The sequence below is a fragment of the Vicugna pacos genome, chromosome 11, assembly GCF_048564905.1.
Source record: "Vicugna pacos chromosome 11, VicPac4, whole genome shotgun sequence".
NCBI classification, from domain to species: domain Eukaryota; kingdom Metazoa; phylum Chordata; class Mammalia; order Artiodactyla; family Camelidae; genus Vicugna; species Vicugna pacos.
This window is the reverse complement of record NC_132997.1, coordinates 94023105-94038616: the sequence shown is the minus strand read 5'-3', so window position 1 is coordinate 94038616 and position 15512 is coordinate 94023105. Positions and strand designations below refer to the sequence as shown.

Below are 15512 nucleotides of genomic sequence, written 5' to 3'. Positions count from 1 at the left end.
TGCACCTCTTCCCGAGAGGCACAGCCAAGGAGCAAACCCCTGCCCCAGAACGGGGCTGCCCCATGGACCTGCTGCGAGGCCTGGATGCCCACGGTCCGTGTCTGTGCCTCTGCCGAGCACTTTACTCTAACTCACTGATTGAAATCCTCATGCCAGCTCCTTGAAATACATAGCTATCAGCCCAGTTTTCAGATAAAGAAACTGAAGCACAGAGAGGTAAAGACACCCCATGAGGGTCACACAGGGGAAAAAACAGAAGGTAGGAGGAAGGGGCTCTCAGTCCAGCAGACCAGAAGCTGCCCCAAGCACTGCCCTGTCCAGTGCATGGGACACGCCGCTCAGGTTTCAGAAGAATCCTTAAGTCACTTAGACATGAGATCTAAGAACTGAATGTGTTCCCTCTCTTTTTTCTGACCATTTGGAAGTGGACACACATGTGCAAACTGGGATCAGCGGAGCGGTATTCATTTATTCAAGCACTTACATATTTCCTTCTTTAATGAGCATTGAACGCCCACCAGACAGCAGACATTGTTCTCAACACACAGACGTGTGTGTGTGTGTGTGTGCGCGCGCGGTGGAGTTGGGGACAATGTCAAAGATGAGAAAGATATGGGTTCTCCTCCAAGAAGCTGACGATGTCATGGAGAAACAAGCAGCCACACACACAATGTACCGGAGGACACGGAGAGATCCTGGCACCTAGAGAGGGAACAGCTATCACCAACTTGGGCTGGGAGGGCTGGGCGAGGCGCTCTGGGGGCTGAGGCTGGTGCTTTAATGGGTGCCCTACAGGCCACGGGACATGGGGCTTAGGAGAAGTCAGTGCAGGAGGAAGGTGATAAACTCAGGCCCGGCTCAGAGGTTAGCTCAGCTTTTTACTCCCAGCTTCCCTCGTCTCAGGACATGGATCCTGTTTCTGAACAGGCCACGCGTCGAGTCATCTTTTCAGCAGTTAACAGGACTTTGATGCGGTTTAGAGAGAGAGGAAATAGTTCAGAGAGTAAGCTCCAGGCCCCTGAAGTCGGATTGCTTGTGTTTTCCTTTCACTGACCTTGGGGACACGATTTAACCTATCTGAGTATGAGTTTCCCTGTTCAGAAAGTGGGGGTTATAGAGGTTTCCTCATCTGGCTGTTGGGAGGATGAGACAAGAAAATCCACGGAGGCAGTCAGGACTGGCAGGGAGAAAGGCACTGCCGTCCACCAGAAGCAGAGCATGAGCTTCGGCGGTCACTTAAGTATCTCTGGTAGCTACGATTGGAAAGGCAGAAAGAAACAGGTGAAATTAGTTTCAGTAGTAGATCTTATTTAATCCACTATGTCCAAAAATATCATCAACATGTCCTCAATACAAACAATGTTAATGAAGCAATTTTCCATTCTTCCTATGGGACCAAGTCTTTGAAAGATCTGGGGTGTATCGGACACGCACAGCAGGTCTGCTGAGCCACACGGACATGCAGGTGGTGTGAGGGCTCACTGAGGGCGTCACCAGTGCTGTCAGAACATGGATTATAGGCTGGGACAGCTGAAAAGTCAGGCTTTACAGGCGACAGAGTGAGGACGGCACTGACCAGCACGAGGACAAGACACAATGGCCCGTAACGGTGACTACTGCTCACCACCAACCAGCAGGAAGAGGCGACCCCTCCTCCTGGGACTCAGGAAAATAATGAAATCTTTCCATGGTCGGCACCCCCAAGACATCAGGCCAGATGCTCTGATTTATTTCTTAAATTAAAGAGACAGGAGGTGACTCTTTAGTAATCTCCCATTCGCTCTTTCTCAAGCACGCGCATACACACACACACAAAGACAGACTCACAATTCTACCTCTTTTCCTCCTGCTCTCTGCATTTGGGAAGATGTGAAGTGAGGAATCTTGCTTTGTGATGTTCTTTGACAGTAAAACGACAGATCATCACAGGCTTCTCTTGAGCCTGTCTCAGAGGGAACGTCAGAAGTGTCCAGTGATGGTGGCAGAGCCACCAACTACCATGACAGTGCAATGCAGGAGCTGTGATAAATTGGGTAATTGTGATGGGGGTCCCGGGAAGGGGGTCCTACCTGATGATGTTAGAGGCGTCAGCAGAGTCGAGGCGGCAGGCAGAACTGTGATAAAGAAGCACTGGTTAATGGTAAATAACTGCTCCCAGTGACGGGAGAGAGGTGTGGCCAGCCAGGGGCCCCCTGTGAGCTCACAAGATGTAATCTGCCTCCACTCTGGAGTGACCTCTGCGAGGTGACAGACACGCTAGCTCGTCTCTGAGCCACTGATTCTAGGGCCTGTCAGACCCAACCATCCCTCTCCTCTCTCTCCCAGACTCGATGTCCACCTGCAGGTGTCTGGTGTTTGCTGACACTAATTACATGTTTTGAGTCTTAATAAATATTCTCCGTTAAGAGTTGGCTTGGTGGTCTGGACCATCAGGACCCCCTGGTATTTTTAACTCACTTGTTCTACTTATTTTGTTTCTGCGTCTGTTTTATTACTGGCCTGTCTCTGGGTCGGAGGTGCTGCCCTAGCAGGAAACCACCCTATGGCCCCACAGTGTCCCGTGTTCTCTCCGGCTCTCCCGACATGACTCCATGCTGCACCAGACCACGGAAATCACTTAACGATATCCTTAAGAAATGTCCAGCGGGTGAACGGCCATTGCTTATCTCTTTGCACTGACTTGGGTAGATGCCTGCCCTCTTCTGTCACACCTTTATTCTCTCAGCTTGCTGTTTGGGTCACCATGTTTCAGTGTATGTCCTGAGTCATGCGTCCATTTCTGAGCCACTGGTCAGTAGCAGCTGCAGAACTGTACTTCGTAAGTGTGAGAGTCAGAATACTGTTGCTGAAAAAATGCCCACGTCCTACCATGAATGACTGAAAAATTGTGCTGAACACTGGAATTTGACACAACACTGTAAAATGATTATGAATCAATAAAAAAAGTAAAAAAAAAATGCCCACGTCCTAATCCCCAGAACCTATGAATATAGTACATTATGTGGCAAAGGGGAACTAAGGCTACAGATGGAATTAAGCTTGCTAATCAGCTGCTCAGGTAGAGACATTATCCTGGATTATAGATGGCCCTGATGTAATCACAAGTGTATTTAAAAGTGGAAACAGAAGGCAGAAGAGAGTCAGAAAGAAATTTTGAAGACACTACACTGGTGGCTTTGAACACAGAGAGAGAAGGCCATGAGCTAAAGAATGCTGGTGGCCTTTAGACAGGTAAAGGTAAGGAAATGGATCCTCCAGTAGAGCCGCCAGAATGAACACAGCCTGGCTGACCCCCGGGTTTTAGCTTGTGAGGCTCATTTTTTGACTGCTGACTTAGAGTCACTAAGTTTATGACAATTTGTTACAGCAGCAACAAGAAACTCATACAATAAGCAAATATTCCATGAGATCAAATGACACTTCCTCCAAAGAAAATCTGAAACTTGTCATTTATAAAAACTGAGACATTTTGAACACTCTCAGAGCAACAGCCAACATGAAGCTTAAAAACAATGATAAAATCACTACGTTCAAAATAGTTTCCAGTATTTTTTCAAAACAATGGCATTATTATCTCTCTTTATTTTAGAAGTTAGTGAATCGACTGGGGCAACACCCTGACAATCACTCCACACAAACTCCATTATGAGGGGCAGGTTACAATGAGGCGCTCAGCAAAACACCGCATCTCTTCCACGCATTTCTCTCCTGTATTTGGACAGGTAATCAGAACTGTGCCAGGGAAGACAGCACAAAAATGTTCTCTTACCTGACAATACGGTTGCTGAATTTCCATCACCGATTAGGTATAAACAAATGGAAATATTTCTTATTCAATTAAATGCAATAACCTTCATCTCACCTACCTGTTGATTTTTACCAAATCTATAACACGACAGGTCAAAAGCAGGAAATGCGAAATATAGTGAACTCCTGGTGAAATACAGTCCCTTGGGCATAACAGGCTCTTGGAAGGATTTGCTGACTTGATTGATTTGCAGGGACCTAGAGGTAACGGCTTTAACCTGTGGTACTGGCTCCACGGAACGCCACCCACAGAGCGGGCCAGTCACCAGTGGTGTTCAGCCTGTCCGGCATGGTGGCTCCCAACTGAAAACAAGGCAGGATGACCATGGCAGGTCCACATCAGATCTGTCTTCTCAGCCCATGTCTCCCTCAGGGTCCACTGGCCATTATACCTTCTTCCTGAACTTTCGGGAACGTTTCTATGAATCTTTTATATATAAATATATATCTGGGACAGATTTCAAATGACTGGTAGTAAAATATATGTATCTGCATTGCAAGACCAGAAAAATAGAAACACAAAGTTAATGCCCATATGAATGGAAGGGAAATAGGTAGAAAATCAACCAGCCAGCCAGCCAAACCCTTTGCTAATTATTGGACTGATCATTCAGTTAATCTCTGCACTTCCTGGAACTGGAAGTGAGATAGGAATCATGGTGCACGATGGAATTCTCTTTGCCCGAGAAGTGGTCTTTTCCTTAAGGAAGTTACTGGTTTTGTTTGAAGATCACTGAACATTTTAATGACTAATGCCTTGTCTTCAACAGCAACTTTGTAAGAGAGGCAGAATGCTACCATGTATCTGTTCTTTTTCATTTATTAATAATAAATAAGTATTTATTTAGAACCTATTATACACAGGAAAGGTTCTTGGCTCTGAGATAAACAAGACAGCCAAAGTTCCTGCTCTCACAAAACTTAGATTGATGAGCAGGTGAACAAAAGAAAAATATAAAGACCATCGCAGATGGTGCAACCGCTGTGGAGAGATAAACAGCAGGTTGATAAAAACCAAACATGACTGACAGGGAGTCTATTTTGGATTGAATATTCAGGGGAATCCTCTCTGAAGGGACAACATTTTAGCTGACACCTGATGACAAGGAGTCAGCTAAGAAAAAATCTGGGAGAATGACACTGCAGTTAGAAGGAAGATTCAGTACAAAGGTCCCAAGGTGGGAACCACCTTGTCAGTTGCAAAGGATGGAAAGAAAGGCAGTGGGGAGCTCGGTGCAAGCCGAGTGTTTCCTCGGTGGTCAGAGGCGCAGATAAGGATTAGGTCACGTGGGGCTGCACAGGCCACAGGAGGGGTTTGGATGCTGTTCCAAACAGAGCAGCCTTTTCAGGGTTCTGAGTACAGGGGAGTGGTCTGACTTACAACTGACCAACCTGTTCTAGTTTCTGTGACAAAAACAGATTATATGTGGATTGGAGGGGGAAAGACAAGAGGCAGAGACTTGGAAAGCTGCTGCCATGATGAGGATGACAGACGACGGGGTCTGGATGACAGAGGACAGCGGAGCTGGGAGACGCTCATGGGTGCAGCACGTATTCCAGAAACAAGAGCCAGAGAATGTTCTGATGGTGCTGGATGTGTGGAGTGAGGAAAAGGGAGGAACAGGGATGGCTCCAAAGACTTCTGATTTGAGAAACTCACTGAATGGGAAAAATATGTCCATTTTAAACACTGGCTCTCCATCAAAGTCAAGCAAGGTATCACAATATCTAACAGACGGGCAGCTGTGCTCCTCGCCGACTTCTCGGCCTTGAGCAAGCTGGTTCTCTTCTCTATGCCTCGGTTTCATCATCGGTGCGATGGGAATGACAACAGTACCTACTTCATAAGGCTGCTGTGGGAAGTAAATGCCATGCATGCAAAGTGCTCAGAATTAATTAATTCTTTAGAGCAGGGGTCGGGAAACTAAAGCCTGTGGCTGAAATCCAGCCTAGTGCTCGTTTCTGTAAAGGAGATTTTCTTGGAACACAGGCATGGCCGTCAGTTCACAAACCGTCTGTGACCGCCTTCATGCCACCGGACCAGCGCTGAGCAGGTGCTGCAGTGGCCGTCTGCTCCACCGAGCCTGAAATACTATCTGGTCCTGCACAGAAAAGGTCTGCTGAGCCCTGGATCAGGGAATTAAGTAACTAATAGTTCTGCAGGTAAAGGTCTTTAAACAGTGCCTCAAACATCACTGACGCTCCATCAAAGTCACTCTTCTTAGTCTATGTACATCTCATTAAACCCCAACAAAGCACTGCCAAGTGCGTGTTTTTATCCCCTTTTTAAAAAGGAGAGTAACTTGCTTGCCCAAGGCCACACGAAATAAATGGCAGAGACGGAACTTAAACTCAGACCTCCTGCTGCCAAACCCACCATCTCTCCCTCCTCCCACAGCTCACCTGGGCTCATCTACATGCCTGTCTTTCACATGTTCCCACTGGGTTTACAAGTCTCAGGACTCACAGGTTTCTAGACACCAATAAACTGATGATTCATGTACGAAATATGTAATATGTTCTCCCCTTCAAATGTGGCTCTGCATTTCCGACCAAAAAACAAAACAAAACAAAACTTCTAATTTTTAAACAAAAGGAAAATTTGCGTCAAATACTGCCAATTCAAAATGAAAATATTCCCTACCTGGTGGCTGCAGCAGTGACTCCGCAGCATCCTGTGCAGAGGGAGGGGCTGAGACTTCAGCGCCTGTGAGGATGTAAAGTATTCGTTCTGAGCCCACATAGCGGGAAGGAACGTATGCTGAACTGTTGCGTAAGCTAAACAAATAATTTATCAAGCTTTTCCCTTTACATGGCGATAGCAATAGTGCTTTCAATAGCAATTCCGTTGAAAAAAAATGAAAATACCAATACTAGAGAATAATGTAAAACCCTCATGATTGAAATGAAAATAAACTCTTGTGGAGGGAAGAAAGTGGTCCAACAGCATTTGCAGCTTAAATCATCATAATGGCTCAGGAATGTGGAAATGGCAAATAATGGTTAGTTAAAAAGCGGCAGTCCAATCCCTCCCACTACTTGTTCCTTTTTTTTCCCCTTTATGATCCACCTATTACCCACCCAGGTAGCCCATAGAATGAAAAAGTTCAGGTTGGCAAAATAAAAGCATGAATGGACCCCACGTGAGCTTTAAATACTCAGTCTCTGTTAATGTGCGTGGAAAGAAAAGATCATTTTAGAAAAGGGCCATCTAGAGATGCTTCAATTAAACATGAATTTTAGAAGGAAAAAATATGACTCCCAGAGACAAAAGTGTTGACGCTCCCTGCCTTAGCTGAGATGACTTTAGTTAGCCAGCAAGCATATGCTTGTGTAGTGGTACAGTGTGTCTCATAACACGTTCCAACCACTTGTGGCTGTGCTACTTCCACCCAGAGGACTGTAATACCTTCAGACAAGAGGCAGACACTCGTCAAACACACAAAACAGGTAGAACCCAGTGGCTTTACAGAACAGCCTGCTTGTATGGAATTCTGAACCAACTCAACTAACAAAACAAGACAAAGGCAAATCAAAGGGGAAAAAAAAGAGAAACAAAAAACAAATGATAACAAACCAAAACACACAGACAGACACACCCAACATTTGAGCTGTTTGAACTGACTTTAAAAACTTATTGTCATATGGATTGTCTTTCTGGCCGAATGCAATTTGAAGTTTAAGCAAATAACTAAGTTCACTGCTCTATTTCCACTAAATCATTTCCCAGTCGGCACACGCATTTATGCCTTTAGCATTGGTAGTGTGGTAAATATTAGTCACATGCTGGGCCGTGTTGGGTGGAAATTCATTTGTATGGCTAGACCAGTGGCCCTCAATCAGTGGCAATTTCCCCTACTCTCACCTTGGGGATGGTTGACAGAGTCTGAAGACGTTCCTGGTTGTAATAGCAGGTGGGGGGTTGTCGTTCAGTGGGTAGAGGTCAAGGATACTGCCAAACAGCCTACAGTGTGCAGGACAGCCCCCATCACCTCTGTGATGTATTTTCAGTAGTGAAAGATACCAATTCATTAAAGGTGACACATTTCTGGTTTAGTATAAATTGAGGATGTTTTCTAGTTGTGCATGAGCGCTGGCAAGTTAAGTTTTGAAAATTGTTTAAATATGTACTATTAAGCCTACGTTTAAAAAAGTAAAGCTGGTAAATCGGGTCTTTGTCATTTGCTTAAAAAAAAAAGAAAAGTAAAGTAAATTAAATGTGTTTGGGGCATTCTTTTCTGAAAAAAAAATTATGCGGCCCTGACATCAATAGCGCTGAGGCTGAGAAACCCTGCGCCAGAATGATCATGGTAATTATTACCTGGACTTGAGATTGGCAGTCCCTGACCTGGGGACTCACAGTCAACAGGACAAAACTCAGTGCTATTCCGATTTATAAACTCCTGGTTTCCTGACCTTCATTAAACTGCAAACTTCTACGGAAAAACCTGATCTCTTATTCCCCACCGTGTTCCAAAGGCCGAACGCGCTCCGTGAGTGATTAATGTCACTGCTGACTGATGGGGTCTTTTCACCAGTCATTTTGAAGCCTAGTCCTTGCAATGGAAATGCCAATGTCTTCCACTACGTTTGTCTGTATAAAATCCATTTCAACATCTTGTCGCTAGAAAATTCCTGTGCTCAAGTTGAAGCTCTCAAATTACAAATGCTTTTTCACTTTTGGTTCATACAAGTGGTCAGAGACGGTGAGATGTGCATCCCAGGAGGGAGACGTGACCATTACCTGAGCAGATGACGCTGGCGTCTTCTCCAGGACCGCAGTTGTGGAGGGACCAGTCGGCATGAGGACACTGGCCCAGAAAACTTTCTCTTCCCGAACAGTCCACCTCATCCAGCAGGAAATCGCCTTCCCCGTCACCAAATCGGGCCTCCCCAGGGGCTGCGAGGGCACGTCCACAGTCCAGCTGCCGGCACACCACGTCGGCGTCATTCATGTCCCACAGGTCGTCACACACCCTGCCCCACCGGCCATGGTAGAAAACTTCCACACGTCCGGAACATCTGTCTGACCCGTTCACTAGTTGCAACTGTGGCCAGTCTTTCAAAAATACAAAAATAGGGTGTGTTAGGAGAAGGAACCTATTCTGCATCAACACCTCTGTTTAGCCACTCAACAAGGGTTTACTGAACACATGCTGCGTCCCAGCAGAGAGCCCTGGGGTCCTGTGGTTCAGAGAACAGATCTGTCTCTTCTGCCATGGAGTTTAGAGTCTAGTTTGAGGAGACTGGAGGAGGCAGTCACATGATTCCAAAATTAAGTTTGAACTTACAATTCTGCAAAGTGCTAAGAAGCAAATGGGGAGATGCTCATAATGTTTTGAGAGCGTAAGGGGCTGGGGGTTCCAGGATATCTTTTCTAAGAAGTGATGATGGTCCTGAGGCTTGGAGGAAGAGCAGGAAGGAGGTAAGCAGACAAAGAGGGATGGGGGAGAGGTAGTGCCTTTCATGGCGCATTGGAAAAAGGCAGAGATTTATGAACGAGGTGACGGCATGGAAATCTCCAGGTGACATTGTTCTGTTTGGTAGTATTTGTAAAGCTGGAGTCCTACTCACCACTTAGAAGCACGTGACCCACCAAACCACATCACATGAGGAGTTAGAAAACCTTGACTCACCACCAGAAAATGGTGTTAGGACCTCAGCGTCTAGGAGCAGAGAGAAAGAAATGAGAACGTGCCACTGCTGTGCAAAGTCGTCCACCCAAGTCTCCTACCGTGGAGTAGTCACTGAGCTAAGGGCTGCCTCAGGGAATACATTAGGCAGGTTCTTTCTGATCGGTGGCAAGTGAGAGACTGATGGTCCACTGGGGCAGCTCAGAGTCACTCACACGTTGTTCTTTTAAACTGGATCACTTGTGAAAACACGCCTTCTGCCATGAACATGCCAGAAAGGCAAACGGTCAAGCGTTTCCAGAAGTGTTTTCCTCTGTCACTCATAAAGGGACTGCTAAGGAAGAAAGCTGCTAACAGCTCAAGTTAGTAAGAGAGAATGAGCTATTCTTCATTCATCTCTGAATTTGCTAAATGGCTATGGAGAAGTGCTCAGTGCCCCAGGGCCACACATCAGGTCACAGGCACTAGTGAGGTGTCTGAAGCTAGGATTTTCTTTGGTCCGGTTTTACTTCAATTACATCCTTGAATGATAATTTATTAAGTCATATTCATATTCTCACTTCACAATTTTCTAAAAAACATTCAGGCAATGAGAACAAAACAGTTTGGGGAGAAAATGTTCTGTCCATGCTTAAAGGCCAGGAAGCAACTGTTTTTTCCTTTCCTTTGCTGAGCCCTTTTGATTAAATTCACTATTTGTCTTCTTCCCCCGCCCCACCTCCTGCAACAGGTTATGTTGGCAAATATAATCAGAGGACTGGGGGCATCTGTGGGTGTTCCATTAAAGATATACTAAAGTGTGATTCTTACCAAAAGCTCCTGACGTTTCATATTCATATTCTGTGAGAAAGAAAAGAAAGCTGAATGGAACTTGAGTCTATGAGAGATATTAAAAATTCTGGAATGCCCTGAACTTGCTGGAGGCATCAGCTGTTGTCCCACTGCTAAGACACCAGTGAAAAAGTTCAACCTGGAATTAGTTTTTTATATGGTTAATCCAAAAAGGAATCTGGGAAGGAAAGACCTTTTGACTATTTTCAATATTTCTGAAAATACAAACATCTTGATCCAAACTCCATACTCAGCAATAGCCTGGTACATTCAACAGGGGTTGGTTTTTCTGTTTCTCAACCTGCAGTTGGGGTTGGAGACACCCAATCTCCAGGCTAAACAGATACATCTTCCTAAGGTATTTAAAACATTATTTTCACATTAAAATAAAGTGGTTTTACACTAACTTGGAAGTCAAACACCATGTGACTTTTAAGACAAAAGGATTTCAAGGAGAAGGGTCTGTGCTCGGGGCAGGCAACCCTGGGCCGTGCTCCGGGGGGCACGTGTTTGAGAAACGTGGGAACTGGCTACCCTGTTAACATTGGTTCTCTCACTCATACAGTCAATCACTCATTTCCCTAGTTAACACACAGCAGCTTTCTCTCAACATCACTGGAGGAAGAGCACTTCAGGAAACGAAACAAGGGTGATGTGAGTTTCAATGATGTGGGAAGGTGGGTCTGGAGGCTCTGGTTTAAATAAATTAGGGCAGCTGCCTCTGGGGAGCGTGCCAGGCTTCCTTGGAGCAAGTAGGTGAGAAGAATGAGGTCACCAGAAGAGCATCAAAGACAACACTGAACGTCTGTACATTCTGTTTAGGCTCAGGGCAGCTTTTTTTCCAGAATGCAGGCATATTTGGTGGAGGGACCTGAGCACCAGATGCAGAGTCCAGAGGCTTGAATATTTCCCATGTGACTTTGGTTGAGGCACTCGGCCTTGATTTAACCTTGTTGCCGAACCTCAGTTTCCTTATTTGTAAAACAGGGATCATAACACAACCCTCTTGGTTGTGTAAGGACGGAGTGGGCCAGTGGATGGAAGGGGCCAGAAAATTGCAACGTGCCCCGTGACCTGACTGCACTCGCACTTCGAGGCAGCCTCTCAGGCAAAACCATTCAAGACATTCAATATACCTGGACTTGGAACACATGGAGTGCTAAGATTATAATAAAGATTCAGAAAGGCTGTCAAAATATCATATTTGAAAGAAGTTAGATTATTCCTCTCCCCAGAAAAATGACGGAGTAAACTTAGTCAACTTTAATCCGTACAGGAATTATTGGGAAAGTATCTGGACTGAGGCTGACACTTGAGGAAGGAGCAGTAGAAAACTTTGCGATTAGTAGAGCAATTATTAATTATTAACCATCAATTAATTATAACTTAATAAGTCCCTATTAAAATGAACAAATTCAACCACACATGCCTAATTCTAAAGCAGGGTTTCTTTCTTTTTGTTTTAAGTTATTTTTTAAAAATGTGTTGCACGATTTTTATGTTTATTATCTATTTATTTATTTTTTGAGGGGGAGGTAATTAGGTTTACTTATTTATTTATTTTTAGAGGAGGCACTGGGGATTGAACCCAGGACCTTGTATAATGCTACACATGTGCTCTACCACTTGAGCTATACCCTCCCCACTTAAAGCAGGGTTTCTTAACAGCACTGCTGACATTTCAGGCTGGAAAATCCTCTGGGGTGGGGGCTGGTCCACACACTGTAGGGTATTCAGTAGCACCCCTAGCTTCCACCCGTAAGATGTCAGCAGCACCCCCTAGTTGTGACAATCAAAAGCATCTCCAGACATTGCCACATGTCCTGAGGGACAAAATCACCCCTGCTTGAGAACAACTGTTCAAAATCTGTACCTGAAAAGTACTTTAAAATGGGCTCTACTGATTGCTAACTGGACTAGTCTCAGCTCCTCCCTCTCCCCCAAAGTACTTGGCCCAAGGACACGCTGCCTAAGAGGCTAGCAGAGTCCTCTTCCCACTGGTCCAGGCTGCCTGGAGCACCCAGACGAGGCAAAGGTGACCTCTGCCCAGTCCTGCCTGTCCTGAGGACTCACAGGAAAGGATCTGGAAAGTGGTATGGTGCAACCGTGAGAAAGGTCCCAAGGGTCCAGGAGGTTGAGGGGCCAGTGCTGCCTTTAGCCTGCAGGCTGGGAATAGGCCTTGGGAATTGTGGTTTAATGGGCCAGAACTCTGCTCCACCCCCTCAACCTGCTCTCAAGACAGAGCCGCCTGCAGTGGGAAAGGGCCCAACAGGGCAGGGTCTGGTGTCTGCCGTCACCGAGAGAAGTGAGTCTAGGGCTGAGTGACAGAGGCTGGCACATGGAAGAGTCTGAAGTCAATCCCACGGTTCAGAGACATGGTGTCCGCTGCTGGGTTGCCAAGTCCTCTGCAGTAATATTTGCTGAATGAACGTGTGCTTGGCTCTTGGGCGCTTGGTGATGGCTCAGGTCTTTCTTCCTGGCACCACAGATGTGGGGGGAGTGAGCTGGGAGTGGGAGAGCAATCTCCCCCAGTTCCACCAGAACCAAGTCTGCGGAGCAAGGGGGCGGCTTCCCCTGGCTCCTGACTCGAGTTGGCCCTATCACCCAGTCAGTTTATCAGAGACATGATGGTATGGTCTCCAGGAGGTAGATTTCCTCCAAAGGCAGAAGTGTCAGGCACAGCAAGATTGGAGGAGGCCTGCTTCTCCGGCTACGGAAGGACAGGTCAGTAGATCAGAACTAACAGATGCCTCTTACAGCAGTGCAGTGAGAGCAGGAGGAAAGCCATTGTTCTGGTTGGTATTACTTCCACTGTGTTCGCTAAAAGCTAAATGATGTGCAAAAAGCCACATTAAGAGGGAGAGGAAGTGGGAATCAGAGAAACATCAATCAGGCAGGCCAGCTGCACTTGCAGTGCACAGGGCCCCTGGCTCAGAAGGGCCCTGCTCTTGCTTTAATGCTCTGCTGTCTTGAAATTCTTAATAATTTTTGAAAAAGAGACACATTTTTATTTGGGACCTGGAGTTATGCAGCGAATTCTGCGACTGGACTAATTTTTTTTCACTTCAAACCTAGAATGTTCCCCTAGAATGATCACTCTAGCTTCTCAAATAGACACAAGTAGACTGGGATTAAATTTAGGGTGCCCTGGTGTTTGAGGGAGAAACTGAGGAAACGACTGGAAAAAAATGAAAAATCAACTCAGAAAGAGAAAAAATTTACCCGAGCAGATGACACCAGCATCTTCCTTGTGCCCACAGTTGTGGGCGAACCAGCCGGCGTGGGAGCACTGCGCCAGGAAGGCCTCGGTCCCCGAACACTGCACACCGTCCGGAAGAATGGGGCCGGAGCCCTGGCCGAAGTGCGCCTCTCCAGGGGCAGAGACGGCCGCCCCGCAGCCCAGCTGCCGGCACACCACCTGGGCTTCTCTCTCGTCCCACAGGTCGTCACACACCGTGCACCACACGCCTTCGAAATACACCTCGACGCGGCCCGAGCACCTTCCAAAACCTTCCACGAGCCGCACAGCAAGCCAGTCTTTGGGAGAAACGCAGCCCCCAGCCCCGACCAAAGCGTTGGTGAATGGAGTCAGCCTCTTCCTCACCACCATCACCACCAGAAAATAAGCGCTGTTTATTAAGTGCCATCTGTGTCCCTGGCACTGGGCTAAGCTCTTTGCAACCGACATCTTTTTACGACTCACGCCTACCTCCCCGGGTATTACTGGCCCCATTGTGCCGGGAGGAAATGGGTACGGATAATGTCAGCAGCTTCCCGGAGACCCCACAGGCAGGAGGGGCAGGCAGGGGACCCCCAGCTCATTTCGGTTTCTCCTGCTTGGTCCTCGGGCAGGTCTGTGCAGGGCCCCCCCCCGAAGGGTTGGTGTCGTCCACCGGACCGGTTCCAGCCGACCTCGTGGCGGGAAATCCGGCTTCGCTTTGTTCTTTTCAAAAGTACTTCCTGCTGGATCCGCCCACCTGCTCTGGCAAGAATATCTACATCCCAGAAGATGGAAACTCTTGGGGTCTGGGCTCCTTGGTATTTTAGCTTAAGACATATCTCCTGATTCCTGGAAACTTTGCACTGCGTCACTGTCAGCGTTGAGCTGAGGGTATCGGAGAACGCACACGGACAGCGGCGCATGCGCGCTCCCCTACTCTCCCCCCACCCCTCGCCCCGCACGCTTGCCTGCCGCAAGAGTCCCAGAGGCTGCTGCGCTCTCCCATGAGCTGCCATCCGCGCTTCACCTCTCCGACGACTTTTCTTCGACCATCCATCTGGCTGGCTCCCCATCACTCCCAGGGACAGGTAGGGTGGGGCCTCAGAGCACCCAGCAGACTCCGAATTTGCTTCCCAGCTCGACCACTCACCAGTGGTCGTGTGGATCCCTAACCTTTCACTCTCCTCATGAGCAAAGTGGGGGCGATGATAACAGTACCTGCCTCTAAGGAGATGAAGTAATCAAATACATATAAAGTGCCTGGCACAGTCGAACCCTGAGGAGCTCGCTGTTTTTATTATTTCCACTTTACCGATGAGTAATTAGAGAGATGAAGAGACTAATACAAATTCCCACTGCTGGCTGCTGGGGATCCCTCAGGAGATTGGCTTCCTGTCTTCTCTGTGCCCCAGAGAAGTGCTTCTCAAAGAATGGCTCTCCCACAACCCCCCTCATTTGAATCTCTGGGGAGACGGATTCCTGGAGCGCACCCTGTGACTGGGAGTGGGGTGCACAGTTTTGCACGTTCAGCAAGCTTTTGGGGATGATTATCCTATACCCCAATATTTAAGAGCATCTGAAATAGAGATCCTTAAGCCAGTCTTTAATGTGTAAGAGCCATGAAATTAGATAAAGATCCAAGGACATCCCTGTCTTGTTAAGCAGAAATAAAATTTGGTGCTTTATTTCCGGGGATGAGCAGCCTGCCCTGCTGGATGGGGACCATCCATTCCCAGGGGCTTTCCCAGCTTCTCCAAATCCTCTGCCCTGCAGGTGCCACCCCTCACCGTACTCGAGGCCCCAGGCATCGTCTGGTGCCAACTCACCGTCTCTCTGCTCCACAGATGTGACTGGTGTGGGGCTTCTCTTAAGGAGTCTCTTCCATGGCCTTTCTTGGGGTCCTCTGACATTCCCCCTGGAGCAAACTGAGACACATGAGCCATGTTAGAACCTGGGTATTCAGAACACAGAGAGAGAAAATGACCTCCCAGCAGGGATCACATCCTGGCATCAGACAGCAG

At 47.1% G+C, this 15512-nt stretch overlaps 1 protein-coding gene across 15 annotated transcripts in view; it reads right to left on the bottom strand.

The window, feature by feature from the left end:
• The window catches only part of LOC102537295 (scavenger receptor cysteine-rich domain-containing protein DMBT1), a 64872-nt gene extending 50487 nt beyond the window's left edge, over positions 1-14385 (bottom strand). For 12 of the 15 annotated variants that reach the window (XM_072972047.1, XM_072972051.1, XM_072972052.1 and 9 more), the window contains exons 1-6: positions 13494-14385; positions 10251-10280; positions 9444-9473; positions 8552-8866; positions 6452-6514; positions 2070-2114 (exon numbers count right to left, since the gene is read on the bottom strand). In XM_072972047.1, the coding sequence (XP_072828148.1) occupies positions 2070-2114; positions 6452-6514; positions 8552-8866; positions 9444-9473; positions 10251-10280; positions 13494-14004 (994 nt within the window). In that variant the 5' untranslated portion in view covers positions 14005-14385. The remainder of the gene's footprint in view (positions 1-2069; positions 2115-6451; positions 6515-8551; positions 8867-9443; positions 9474-10250; positions 10281-13493) is intronic. The other 3 variants (XM_072972053.1, XM_072972055.1, XM_072972056.1) reach the window with 2 other exon arrangements.
• Between the last annotated feature and the right edge of the window lie 1127 nt (positions 14386-15512).